This window comes from Aotus nancymaae, unplaced genomic scaffold, assembly GCF_030222135.1.
Source record: "Aotus nancymaae isolate 86718 unplaced genomic scaffold, 86718_ANA_hifiasm-v0.15.2.pri h1tg000007l, whole genome shotgun sequence".
NCBI lineage: Eukaryota > Metazoa > Chordata > Mammalia > Primates > Aotidae > Aotus > Aotus nancymaae.
Genome location: NW_026988418.1, coordinates 5,964,822 through 5,979,103, shown reverse-complemented (window position 1 = coordinate 5,979,103; position 14,282 = coordinate 5,964,822). Strand labels below are relative to the sequence as shown.

General features: G+C 37.6%; 1 protein-coding gene across 10 annotated transcripts in view; it reads right to left on the bottom strand.

Moving 5' to 3' along the window:
* Positions 1–14,282, bottom strand: part of LOC105705093 (phosphopantothenate--cysteine ligase) — a 195,370-nt gene that overhangs the window by 149,519 nt on the left and 31,569 nt on the right. For all 10 annotated transcript variants that reach the window (XM_012434724.2, XM_064372246.1, XM_064372247.1 and 7 more), the window contains 3 exons: positions 10,081–10,152; positions 4,554–4,669; positions 2,838–2,936 (listed from right to left, as the gene is read on the bottom strand). In XM_012434724.2, the coding sequence (XP_012290147.2) occupies positions 2,838–2,936; positions 4,554–4,669; positions 10,081–10,152 (287 nt within the window). The remainder of the gene's footprint in view (positions 1–2,837; positions 2,937–4,553; positions 4,670–10,080; positions 10,153–14,282) is intronic.

The window sequence follows — 14,282 nt, the reverse complement described above, 5'->3', positions numbered from 1 at the left end:
GTAAACATACACCTGGTCGAACCAATTTGTGGGCCCTATGTAAATATGACATCATCTCCTCAAGCCTGCCCATAAAATCTGCTGCAGTCTGCCATAGGCCAGCTTTTCCCTTTTGGATGCCCCTCTTACAAGTGAGAGAGCTGTTCTCCTCTCTCCTTTCTTCTGCCTATTAAACTTTCCACTACTTAACCCACCACGTGTGTCTATGTCTTTAATCTTCCTAGCATAAGATGACAAACTCTGGGTATTTACCCCAGATAACAATGCCACTTCACTAAGGGTGGGCTGTAGTGGCTCATGTCTATAATCCCAGCATTTTGGGAGGCCACGTGGAAGGATTATATGAGCTTAGGAGTTTGCAACTAGCCTGGGCAACGTAGCTAGACCTTGTTTTTACTGAAAGTCACAAAAATTAGTTGGGTGCGGTGGTGGGCACTTATAGTCCCAGCTACTCAAGAGGCTGAGGTGGGAAAATTGCTTGAATCTGGGAGGTCAAGGGTACAATGATCATGCACTTTAGCCTGGGTGACAGAATGAGACCCTGCCTCAAAAAGAAAATCCATTCAGTAAAATAGTTAGCCATAGAAAAAGATAAAGTACTGATTCATACTACAATATGAATTTTGAAAACACTATGCTAAGTGAAAGAAGGCAGACACAAATGTCCACATATTGTATGGTTCCATTTATGTAAAATGTACAAGAAAGCCAAATTCAAAGACAGAAAGTACTTTAGTGGTTGCCCGAGGCTGGGGGAAGGGGGACAGGAAGAAAAGTAAGAAATGAATACTAATGGATATAGAGTTCTTTCTTGGGGGATAAAAATGTCCTGATATTAGACAGTGGTGATAGTTTCACAACTTGGTGAATATCCTAAAAACCACTGAATTGTACATTTTAAAAGAGTATGTAAATTTTATGTTGTATAAGTTATGTTTCAATTTTGAAAAAGAACAAATTTAATTAAATATGTATAAGATTTATGTACTAAAAGATACAAAACATTGCTGAGATATATTGATGAAGACCCAAATAAATAGAAATACATACCATGTTCATGGATTAGAGGACTCAATATTGCTAAAATATAAATTCTCCCTAAATTTATCTGACGATTCTATGTCATCCCAATAAAAAATCCTAGCAGGCATTTATATCAAAATTGGCAAGCCAATTCTAAAATGTATTTGGAAATGCAAAGAACCTAGGACAGCCAAAACAACTTTTAAAGAAAAAACTCACAAAGTTGGGGATGTTACACCTTATAATTTCAAGACTTACAATAAAGTTAAGGCATGGAATTGTTCTAAGAATAAACACATGGATTAACAGAATAGAATACAGAGTTCAGAAGTAGACCTTCATAATGTCTTTAATAAAGATGGCAACATTAATCAGTAAGGAAATAAATCTTTTTACTAAATGTTTCTGGAATAACTGGATATATATTGAAAATGAATAAACCTCTCAATTTTACCTCAAAAATTATATGAGTATATACAAAATTTACCTATAGTAGATCATAAACCTAAATGTAGAAACTAAAACTATAAAATATTTAGAAGAAAGTATAAGAAACATACTTTATGACCTTAGAGCAAAGATTTCTTAAATAGGCTTTTTGTGTCCTATCACAAAATTATAAAAGAAAATACTGATGAATTCATCTCCATCAAAATTTTAAAACTTCTACTCTTTATAAAACACTATTAAGAAAATGAAAGACATGTCATAGAATAGGAGAAAAGATTTATAATACATATATCTAAAACAATGGACTGGTACTAAAAATACATAAAGATCTCTTGGCCAGGTATGGTGGCTTATGCATCTAATCCTGGCACTTTAGGAAGTCAAAGATGGAGAATCACTTCAGGACAGGTATTTGAGACCAGCTTGGGCAACATGGTGAGACACTATCTCTAATATTTAAAAAACAAAACAAAACTACTTCTACAACTCAATATAAAGAATACAAGCCAGAAACAGTGGTGCATGCCTGTAATCCCAGCACTCTGGGAGGCTGAGGCAAGAAGATTACTTGAGGCCAGGAGTTTGAGACTGGCCTGGACAACATAGTGAGACCCTGTCTCTACAAAAAAAGATTTTTTTTTAAATTAGTTGGGTTTGGTGTTGCATGCCTATAGTCCCAGCTACTTGAGAGGCTGGGGCAGGAGGATGGCTTGGCCTGGAAGTTTGAGGCTGCAGCAAGCCAGGACTGCACCCCTGTACTCCAACCTGGGCAACACAGTGAGAACCTGTCTCTAAAAATAAAAATAAAACAAGTTTGTTTTTTTTTAAGAATACAGACCACTCCATTAAAAATTTACAAAAGATTTGAACTGATGCTTCACAAAAGAACACATATAAATGGCCAAAACATACTCATGGTCATTAGACACCCTCAAAAGGCAAATTAAAACCACTATCTACTAGATATACCCTGGCACTTGCATCAGTCTGTCTTGGGTTTGATTGCTTTACTCACCACTTCAGAGGCTGATCATGCTGAATATAGCAGACACTGTACACACTGGAGCCTACACCTTATAAGTTCTCTATGATATGTTCAAATTGGTTGTATCTTCATAAGATTATTTTCTCTTCAAAGAAACAATCTAGTATATTCTCCAAATTAATTGTTTTCTATGAGAAAGAAGTGAACAGAAACATATCCTCTATAGCCCAATTTCCTTTTCTACTCTAATTAGCTGAGCAATAGAAAAAGACAGCCCAATAAGAGGAGTAGCAAATAATTAGCACCAATTGCTCTAGTATACTCTGTAAGAAATACAACTCAAAAATTAGAAACCAGAAAGAACAGAACTTTAAAATACCTGTCCTCTCCATTCAGCACCTGTAGTTTTTCCAGGGGAGTGGTTTCCAAGTTGCTTATTCTCTTGAGATTCACACACCTCTCCTTTAAGTCTCTCAACCTTAAATATAAAAGTAAACATCTTGTAAACTTCTCATTTTTTGTTTGGATATATTATTGTTTTGTTTTTTAATTATCCAAGTAATACATAAATACATTCTTTTTGTAAAACTTCAACACATAGGTATACAGAGTAAAAAATGGTATTTTCCTTCATATCACAACCAGTCTTCCCTTTCCAGAAATAACATTGCTTGGAATGTACCCTCCCTGAACTTTTTCATGCATACACACACATATTAAATATATAAAGGTATTAGATACACAAATTTACGAAGACTTAGACAACTTATCAATCTTCACTTGTTCATTCATTCTTATTATGATTGCATTTTTATTGTGGTAAAATATACGTAACACAAAATTTCCCATGTTAGCCATTTTTAAGTGTACAGATCAGTGGTATTAAGCATCTTTAAGCATATTATTAAGCACATTATCAAGCACACTGTTGTGCAACCATCACCACCATCCATCTCCAGAACTCTTTTCATCTTGACCTGAAACTCCATACCCATTAAACAATAACTCCCATTACTCCCTCTCCCCAGCCACTGGCAATCACCATTCTATTAATACTTTCTGTCTCCATGACTTTGACTACTCTAAGCACGTCATATAAATATAATCATATATTATTCCTCCTTTTGTGGTTGTATTATTTCATTTAGAATAATGTCTTCAATGTTCATTCATGTTGCAGCATGTATATGAATTTCTTTCCTTTTTAAGGCTGAATAATATTCCATTGTATGGCTATACCACATTTCGCTTATCAGTTCTTCTGTCAATGAACATCTAAGCTGCTTCTACCTTTTGGCTATTGTGAATAATGCTGCTATGAATATGGATGTACAAATATATGTTTGAGTCTCTGTTTTAAATTCTATGGGGTACATATCCAGAAGTGGAATTGTCAGACCACATGTTGATTCTATATTTAACTTTTAGATTAACTGTTTTTCATGGTGGCAGCACTATTTTAGATTCTCACCAGCAATGCACAAAGGTTCCAATTTTTCTACATCTTCATCAACATTTGTTATTCTCTGTTGTTTTGATAGTAGCCATCCTGATGTGTCTTTACTCATTCTTGCAAAAAAATTTCTAAAGCACCTAGTATCATACTGAGTATTTTGTTAAATATTAGAGATATGATTATTTAAAGAATGTAAACTAAAATTGAAGAGACATATATTTAAAATTTGGAAGTACGTATTTTAAAAACTTAGTAAATTGCTAAGAATAAATGGTTAAAAATGAAAAGAATTAAGATTTAGTATCAATAATCTTAAACTTATCCAATTTTAATAGAGTAATATTTTCTATGTGGTAAATGTATTAACTATAAACTATTATCTAATTCCTTATTTAAAAGATCCTAGATTTACATGATAGCAACAATATTGCTATTTAGCATAGGTAGTTAAAATGCATAAAATATAAATACTGGTAGAATGCATCTAGGTCAAAGCACAGCATCCACTTGAGATGTTACAGCCACCACTATTGGTCTTCACTAAAGACCAACTTAAATGTTGTATATCTGTATTGCTCAAGCTGCTGACTGTTATGGTAGACACATTTAAATAAGTTTTAAGAAGTAAATTAAACTTACCATTTCACCAAGCACTTTTTTTTCTGAGTCAAGTGATCGAACTCTATTTCTTAAAGCTAGAATTTCCTCATCCAGTCTCTGATTATGTTCCTTTGCTTTCTGTAGGTCAGCTGCATCTAAAACAGAGAACACAGTTTATACAACTGGAGCGAAGTTTTAGTTTCAGGAACACTAACTCTAAAAATGAAGGAAGTGCTATTGCCTGCCCTTCTTGCCAGTCCTATCATATCTCTGCATATGTGGCTGGCTCTCTGTGCAGGAAAGCCACTAAGCTCTCAAGTCTAGTCCTAGAATATTCTACCAACCTAATGAAACAACAGAGAAAATTTTATGTTACTCACACCAGACCAATGAACTGGACTTTTTGAGTATAGGGTTTCCAGCAATAGAGGTTCTTCTAGGACCTAGAATTTTAAAACAATTTTGCCGACCTTTTACAAGTTAAATAACCAAAAAATGGTCTTCCTAACTTCCTTTCAGTCCTGTCTCTTTTACATACCTCCTAGTCCATTAGTCTATATATCTGTTCTTAGAACAATTCCATGCTGTAGCTTTACTGCAAGTCTTGAAATTGTACAGTGTTAATATTTCAAATATTATTGATCACAAATGGAACATAGACTTTTTATTAATCAAACTACACAGTTTTGTTCAAAGTGAGTATTTTTATCCCACTTTCACCTAGTACCATGTTCCAAAATATGGTAAATATTTTCAAATATATGTATATTTATAGTAATATACAGATAGACAAAAGTAGTATAAAAATATTTAACAACTGGTTAAGCATGTACCCTCATCTGTAATAATGTAGCTCTGAAGTAGAGTTCTAGAGAACATTTTGCTGTGCTAAATATTATCTCTTTAGTGGCTGGGAAGACATGGTGCTAGAAGGAGCTACGACAGTTAAGGCAGGTAGGAATGCTTGGAAGACTTAGGACAACAAACACTTACAACTCAACACAGAATTATTCCAGAATCTTCACAACTTTACTGCCACACTAGTATATACCAGCTCACAGTAGTCCTGTGGGTATACATACACACATACCACACTCCACAAATATAAAAACCCAAATGACATTATACCACACATCTTACTCTACCACTTGCCTTATTCACTTGATAATATATCACAGAAATCAATTCATGTCAGTGCACATTTGGCTCCATGTCATCTTTTCTTTTTTTTTTTTGAGATGGAGTCTAGCTCTGTCATCCAGGCTAGAGTGCAGTGGTGCGATCTCAGCTTACTGCAACCTCTGCCTCCTGCCTTCAAGCAATTATCCTGCCTCAGCCTCCTGAGTAGCAGCAACTACAGGCAGACGCCACCACATCCAGCTAATTTTGGTATTTTTAGTAGAGATGGGGTTTCACCATGTTGGCCAGGATTGTCTTGATCTCTTGACCTCATGATCCACCAGGCTTGGCCTCCCAATGTGCTGGGATTACAGCTGTAAGCCACTGCATCTGGCCCATGTTATCTTTAATAGCTGCAAAGTATGCCTTGTATAGTCACTTATTTAACAATCTATTGTTGGCAAGCACACTGCATTTAATTTTACTATCCAACAAGTTATTTCTTACTCTCTTTACTTCTTTGTTAACTGGCCACTTAAAAAGTTGGGAAGTATTCTCTCTCTTTTAATTTTCTGGAAGAAATTATATAAAGTTAGTATTATTTATTCCTTAAATAATTCCTTTTATTAGAATTCACTAATGAAGCCACCTGAGCCTGGAGTTTTCCTCATGGGAAGATTTTTATTATTTTACTTTATTTTATTTTTTATTTGAAACAGAGTCTCACTCTGTTGCCCAGGCTGGAGTGCAGTGGCACAATCTTACTGTAGCCTCTGCCTCAGGTTCAAGTGATTCTCCTGCTTCAGCCTCCCAAGTAGCTGGGACTACAGGCATGGGCCACCACACCTGGCTAATTTTTTTTGTATTTTTAGCAGAGACTGGGCTTCACCATGCTGGCCAGGGAGGTCTTGAACCTCAAGTGATCCACCCTCCTCGGCCTCCCAAAGTGCTAGGATTACAGGCATCAGCCACAATGCCCAGCCCATGGGAAGATTTTTAACTAAAAATTCAGTTTGCTTACATAGATTTAGGGCTATTTCTTCTTGGGTAAGGTTTGGTAGTTTGCGTCTTATAAGGAATGTGTCCATGTCATCCAGGTCATCAATTTATTGACATAAAGTTATTCATATTCCCATATTATCTTTTTATTATGTAGAAATATTCTGTTATTTTTTATATTGGCAATTTGTGTTTTCTCTCTTTTTTCATGACCAATCTAGTTAGAAGTTTATCAATGTTGTTATTCCCTCTGAAGAAGCAGCTCTTTAACTCTATTGTGGTTCTGCTTTTAGTTTTGTTGATTTTTTTTTTTTTTTTTTTTTTTTTTTTTTTTTTTGAGACAGAGTCCTTCTCTGTCACCAAGGCTGGAGTACAATGGCGTGACCTTGGCTCACTGTAACCTCTGCCTCCCGGCTGAGATTCTCTGCCTCAGCCTCCCAAGTAGCTGGGACTATAGCTGTGCATCACTAAGTTTTGTATTTTTAGTAGAGACGGGGTTTCACCTTGTTCATCAAGATGGTCTCGATCTCTTGACCCTGTGACCTGCCTGCCTCAGCCTCCCAAAGTGCTGGAATTACAGGCATGAGCCACTGTGCCCTGCCAGTTTTGTTGATTTTAACTTTTATTTTAATATCTCCTTCCTTCTGCATGCCTTGGATTTAATTTTCTCTTCTTATTCTGTTCTTATTCTTCTTATTCTTATTATATTTAATTATATTCTTACTGTTCTTATTCTGCTCACCTTATTCTGGGTGTCTCAGGTATAGACTTAGATTATTTCGAGTCCTTTCTTGATTTCTATTATAAACATTAAACACTATAAAATTCCCTCTAAGTACTGATTTAGCTATGTCACAGAAACGTTGATATTATTGCACTTTCATTTTCTTCAATTCAAAATATTTTCTAGTATTTCTTTTAATTTTTTTCTCTGAAGGCATGGTCTTTTTATCAATATCTTTTTAATTTCCAAATATTTCCAACTAACCTACTTCTGTTACCAATTTTTAGTTTAATTCCATTATGATCAGAGAACATAATTTGTATGGTTTCATTTTTTTCACAGAGATTTGCTTTATGGCCCAGGATGGTCTGTCTTTTTTAATTTTTAATTTTAATTTTTGTGGGTACATAGTAGGAGTATATATTTATGGAGTACATGAGATTGTTTTCACAAATAAGACTTTTTATTTGCCACTATTAAAAGTTTGAACTTCAAATAGATTCTTGGACCAGTGCTTCATATCCATCAGCTAATTCTAATTTAGCACGTGTCTCATCCCCAGTAGCTTTTCCAGAACAATCACCTTCACCATGACATTCCATGAGTTTTCCCAATTCAAACTTGGGCATCTTCAACATTTTTACTTTTCTAACAAAGACATCATGGAAAAGATAAATTGATTGGCAAGTCTTTTCTCTTTTCTAATGCTGTCTGGAATCAATTTATTGACTACTTATTTCAAGTCATTTGCACCTCTCAGGTCATAACTTCCATCATCTTCTTCTGGATTTCACAGACCTATTGGTACTGAGCATAGAGGCCTTTTGTATTGGATTATTGTGTTATTTAGTAAAACCAACACAGAGTAGATGAGACAAATAATCATCGGTAGTCTTGACATCAATGTGAGGTTCAATCATGGTCTGCCATTTTTTGAGCATGGAACACATTTTGTCATGGGTAAATCCATGCCATGGAAGTTAGTCAGATTTTGCCCTGAACATCTTCAGCCATCAGCATGAATTGTCTAAATGCAACTTCATCATTCTTCAAGTCAGCACAACTCACTTCAAACACGTGACCATCAGATGCAATTTTGGTTCCTTGAGTCCTGGTGACTAGTGTCTCTCCAATATTTCTTATATTGAACATAGCAAGTGCTTTTACATCACACCATTCCTTCTTAGAAAATGGATCAATCACTTTCTTTTCGGCTTCCTTTTTGCTACCTTTCGTAAGATGCTTGTTCTTGCCAACAGCCATGGTGCTGCTCAGAGAGCCAAAAGGCTACATGAGATGTTTTGATACAGGCATGCAATGAGTAATAATCATGCCATAGTAAATGGGTTATCCAGCCCCTCAAGTATTTATCCTTTGTGTTACAAACAATCCAATTATACTCTTTAAATTATTTTTAAATGTACAATTAAATTATTATTGACTATAGTCACTCTGTTCTGCTATCAAATACTAGATCTTATTCACTTTTTCTAACTTTTTTTGTACCCATTAACCATCCCCACTTCCCCTGGAAACTGCCCCTTTACTCTCCTTTCCAGCCTATGGTAACAATCTTTCTGCTCTCTATGAGTTCAACTGTTCTGATTTTTAGATTCCACAAACAAGTGAGAACATGCAATGTTTATCTTTCTGTGTCTGGCTTATTTCTCTTAGCATAATGACCTCCAGTTCCACCAGGATGGTTTCTCTTGCTATATGTTTCATGGATATATGAAAAGAATCTGTATTCTGGTGAAATTTTCTATAAATATCAATTAGGTCATGTTGATTGCTGGTATTTTTAGGTCTTTTATAGCCTTACTGATTGTTTTTCTGTTTATTTGTTCTATCAATTCCTAAGAAAGCAGTGTTCATTTTATAATTGTATTCATACATTTTTAAAAGGAGAGTATGCCTAGTTTTAGAATTATTTAAAAACTGGTAAACATATTTAAATTTTTTCACTGTTACCATTAAAATATCCAAATTTCATTATATTATTGATAACTGGTAGCATTTTTATATAGGCAAGCTAAGGTCAGATTAATTCACCACTGATTCCAAGCCTACTGGTTTCCCAGTGAACAAATACGTATAAAGCATTGTTAAATGCATTATAAAGTATATTGGTATCAGTGATACCAGTAAAATATGTATGATTTGTGTTGATCACAGGTTTGGGAGCCAGACATATAAAGATTCAAATATCATCTCTGATACTTAATATAGCTACTGGATAACGCACTTAACTTTGGGGATACTACTACTCACTACCTGGAACTGCTATGAGGATTAGGTGAGATAATGTGTGTTCAGGGTGGTATGCCCATAGACTGTTGTGAGGATTAGAGATAATGCATGTGAAGTGCCTGGCAGAGTACCTGTCAGTTAGTAAGCAATAAATTGTAGTAGTAGTGGTAGTAGTAGCAATAATAATAATAGTAGTAAGACGTATTATTTTAATTCCTAAATATTATTTTAAAACATATTATTAACATATATTATTTCTTAATGTATTATTATTAAATAATAATTTTTTAAAAATTTTATTCTTTTGAGATGGGGTCTTGCACTATGGCCCAGGCTGGAGTGCAGTGACACAGACATAGCTCACTGCAACCTCCAACTCCTAGGCCCAAGCCTTCCAAGTCTTTGGGAGTACAGGTATGTGCCATCATTCTTGGCTACTAAATAATAATTATCATATCTTCTAGAATGACTTACCATTTTCTTTATGCTTTACCAAATTCTCCTTCAATTTTTCAATTTCTAGTTGAGCCTTCTTAAGTGCAGAATCTAAAAAAAGGAAGAAAATATCTGTATAAGGAGCAAATGATTAGTATAATAATCAAATTTCAAATGACTCTCCCTCTGGAACACTTTCTTTCATCTGGCTACCGTCCTTGGAGTTTCTGCTCCTCAGGGAGTTCCCCAGACTTTTCTCTTAGAGTTCCTACCGCACCCTATATTTACCCCATCCCTGATTATTAGATCTCATAATTGTCTTTCCCTAATAGTGTTCTCCACCAGATTTCATGATGAAGAGGAATTTAAACCACTGTAAACAACAGGAACAGCTCAGAGATTTTAGGCATGGTACTACCAGTTTAGCAAAAAGAAATTACACCCAGAAATAACTAAAAATAATTTCTGCAATCAATCATATTTAGAATTTTGCCAATAAGTACTAGAAATATCAAAATAACAAAATTTCAGGAAATAGCTTATGGTACTATGCAAGAATTGTATAAGGATGGCAAAATGATATTTAGGAAGACATGGGGCATTGGAGTCTATTGGATTTGGGTTCTCTACTCCATGTTTTATCCCTTTGTCTCCTGTAGTCTCCTCATCACCAGTGATATTGCTGGTGGGTCTCCTATATTATCAAAATGAAGAACCTCCCAGAAGTAAGAGACTAACATGAATTTAAAACAGGTCATTTCTAACCACAGAGTGAGTACATCAGCACAATTGTGCAGGTTTTATTATTACATCCATGACACTCCGTTATTTAGAGTAAATCCCAGGATAACCTACCAGATTCACCTAAAACTGTATTCCTAACTATAGCAATACTCTTATTACTACTGTTACCATAGCAGCAACTACCAGTGTCAGATATATGTATCATCATAACAAATCTGTAAAGTAGATATTCATGTTTCTATTTTATAGATGAGATAAACGAGACTCAGAAAAGCAACTTGTTCAACATTATACAACTAGTAAACAGTATGGCTGGGATGTGAACCTAGTTCTGTTTACACTGAGCCAGAGATGTAAAAATAACTTCTGTTTTACTAAAAGAACAGTTTTCCAATGAATTCCTCTATGGAAGACGGAGAGAAAGTAAAGTGAGGGCAGGTGGAAAGGATATTCTAGAAAGAGGGAATAACAGGAGTAACACAGGAGGTAGGACAGAACAAAGGAGATGGCGCAGGAGAGAACACTGAGTAGTTCTGGAACTATATATAGTCCAATACTCCCTGGTCTGTAGTGTAGAGAATTAGGGAAGTGTGGGACATGAGCTGGATATATACGCAGGAGCCAAACTAGAAAGACCTTATTTGCTATACAAGAGAGCTCAGAATTTATTATGTAAACCAGGGGCTTCCAAACTGTATTCTATGAACCTCAAAGTTCTGAGGAGGTACTTCAGGTGTTCTGAAAACATTTGACTTAATTTCTATTTGAAAAAAATAAATATTTTTGGAATAGCACACATAGTGAAATATATTGTACAAAATTTAAATAATATCAGACTACCAAATTTATTAACTTATATGGTCAGTTTAGTTTCTGCCATGTTTGTGAAGATACTTGAAAACTGTAGCTTTCTGGGGTTGGGCACAGTGGCTTAGGCACTTTTGGAGGCTGAGGCATTAAGACTGCTTGAGGCCAGGAGTTTGAGACCAGCCTGGGCAAGTAAAACTCCCTTGTCTACAAAAGATTTAAAATTAGCTAGGTGTACATGCCTGCAGTCCTAGCTACTCATGAGACTGAGGCAGGAGGATCACTTGAGTGATTCAGTTAGTGAGTGATGATCATGCCACTGAGCTCCAATCTGGGGAACAGAGTGAAACCCTGTCTCTAAAAAAAGAAAGAAAGAAAGAAAGAAAGAAAATTGTAGCTTTTCAATAGTCCTCTTAAACCAGTAATATTTCTAAAACTGTATTGATTGTAACTTTTCTTGAGAGCTCTCCACTGGATTAACAGCTTTACTTTCTAAGTCTACTTGTAAGTCTCTTTCTAAGTCTAGTTATCATAGATTTTTTAAAAAAAAACTTTTTTACTTATGGAAAATTTCAAATATATACAAAAGTAGCTATAAGAGAGTTATGGCAATACCTACATCCATCACCCAGATTTTAACAATTACCAACTCATGGCCGATCTTGTTTCACTTATACCTTACATATAATATTAATTTTCTTTTCTTTCTTTTTTTTTGAGACGGAGTTTTGCTCTTGTTACCCAGGCTGGAGTGCAATGGCGCGATCTTGGCTCACGGCAACCTCCGCCTCCTGAGTTCAAGCAATTCTCCTACCTCAGCTTCCCGAGTAGCTGGGACTACAGGCGTGCGCCACCATGCCCAGCTAATTTTTGTATAATATTAATTTTCTAGTGTTGTATAACAAATTACTACAAATGTAGTGGCTTACAACAGCATCCATCTGCTAGTTCACAGTTCTCTAGGTCAGGAGTTCAGGCATGGTGTGCCTGGGTTCTGTGATCAAAGTCTTACAAGGCTGAAATCAAGGTGTGGGCCAGGCTGTGTTTCTCTTTGAAGGCTCTAGACAATTATCTATTTCCAATCTGATTCAGGTTGTTAGCTGTATTCAGTCCTTGAGAGTTTAAGAATGAGGTCCCCATCTCCCAAGCTGTCAGTTGAGGTCTCTCTTGGCTCTCGGAGGCTGCCCACTTTCTTTGTCACATGGCCTCCTCTATCTTCAAAGTAATTTTTTTTTCTCAAAGTTATTAATGAAGAATCTCCCTCATGTTAAATCCCTCTTGCACTTCAGATCTTTCTTGCCAGGAAATGCCCTGGCCATTTTTTTTTTTCTTTCAGGAAAGGTTTATTGTGGTGAGTACCTTCTGTACAGTCGACTGCAAACGGAATACAGAGGATGGGTGCCCAGAAGCGCCTGCGACAGAGATGCACAGGAAGCCCGGGACCCAGGCTCATGCAACATGACGCTCACCGCGGCTCAGGCCGTGGGGCTATCAGAAAACGTTTTTAAAAAATGGAGATGAATGTTACAGAATTGGACAGCCTGAAGTGCTTCTCAAAACCAGAGGAAGGAGGTTCTTCGGCATTACTCAGATGCCTGTGCTCGGGGGAGGCGTGACTCTAGCAACAGCAGTGGGCGCGCTGAAGGCTGGCGCAGCTTCAGGGCCCCAGGGCCAGCTGTCTCGGCCACTGCCTGTGCAGCGCTCACTCCGAGGGGTTAGCGAGAGCGACTGATGGCTGCCACTTCCAGGACCCACCAGACAGGGCTCAGGAAACTTTACTGCAGCCAAGCCTCAGGCTGTCGAGGGGGTCCCAGCTCTGCCACATTCTGCATCCCAAGTGGGCACGTGAAGGAAGGGTCTGAAGGGAGACTCCAGCACACAGGCCCTGGTTCCCTGTGAGGACTCTGGACCTGCAGGAGCAGCGGGTTGCAGTGCCACCTTCTGGGTGCCACGGGCCAGGCCTGGGGTCCACGCCCCCGAGTTCAGTGTCTGAGGTCTTGCCCACCTTTGCGAGCGCCTGGCCCTGTCCTCTCGAGCTGCCCTTACCGAGCACTGCACTCCGGAGGTGGGTGGTACAGGCGGTGGAGGGACAGAGGCCAACTCGAGCCTGCTGGTGGCAGGGCGTTTTTCCACAGGGATACATACCGGAAGCCACCTTGTCAGGGAGTTACATTACCCTATCCCAAGCCGAGGGGGCTGCTGGAATGATTTGAGCAGGTCTGGGAGTGGGGTAAAAAGACTAATTTCCAAACCTGTTTATTCTCAGTTAAAAAGCAGTTTTATAAACCTGCAATCTGCTCCAGATTCACGCAGTAATGTTTCAGCAGGAGAAGGTGGTTGTGGGAAGTCAGCCCAGCAGATGCTCCCTGACCTGGAGGCCTGCCTGCCTTTCCACATTGTTTCCCACGTTCAGCGTGGACTTCAGGAAAAGTGGCTCGCGCTCCTGTGGTGAGGGCAAGGTGTTCCACAAACACCTCTAGACACAACCAAGAACTATAGGGCGGCGTGCTGCAGTCAGCACGAGAGCTCAGAGGACCCTGCGGAGTCAGGGCCAGCGCCCTTCTCTTCGGGAACTAATCCTTGGGAAAACACCCATGGCCACGCTGCAGTCTGGTTCCCAGTAGGGCTGCCTCAGTCCTACCCCCAGCACCCTCGAAAGCTGGGGTGTCTGCATGTCCCTTCATATAGTT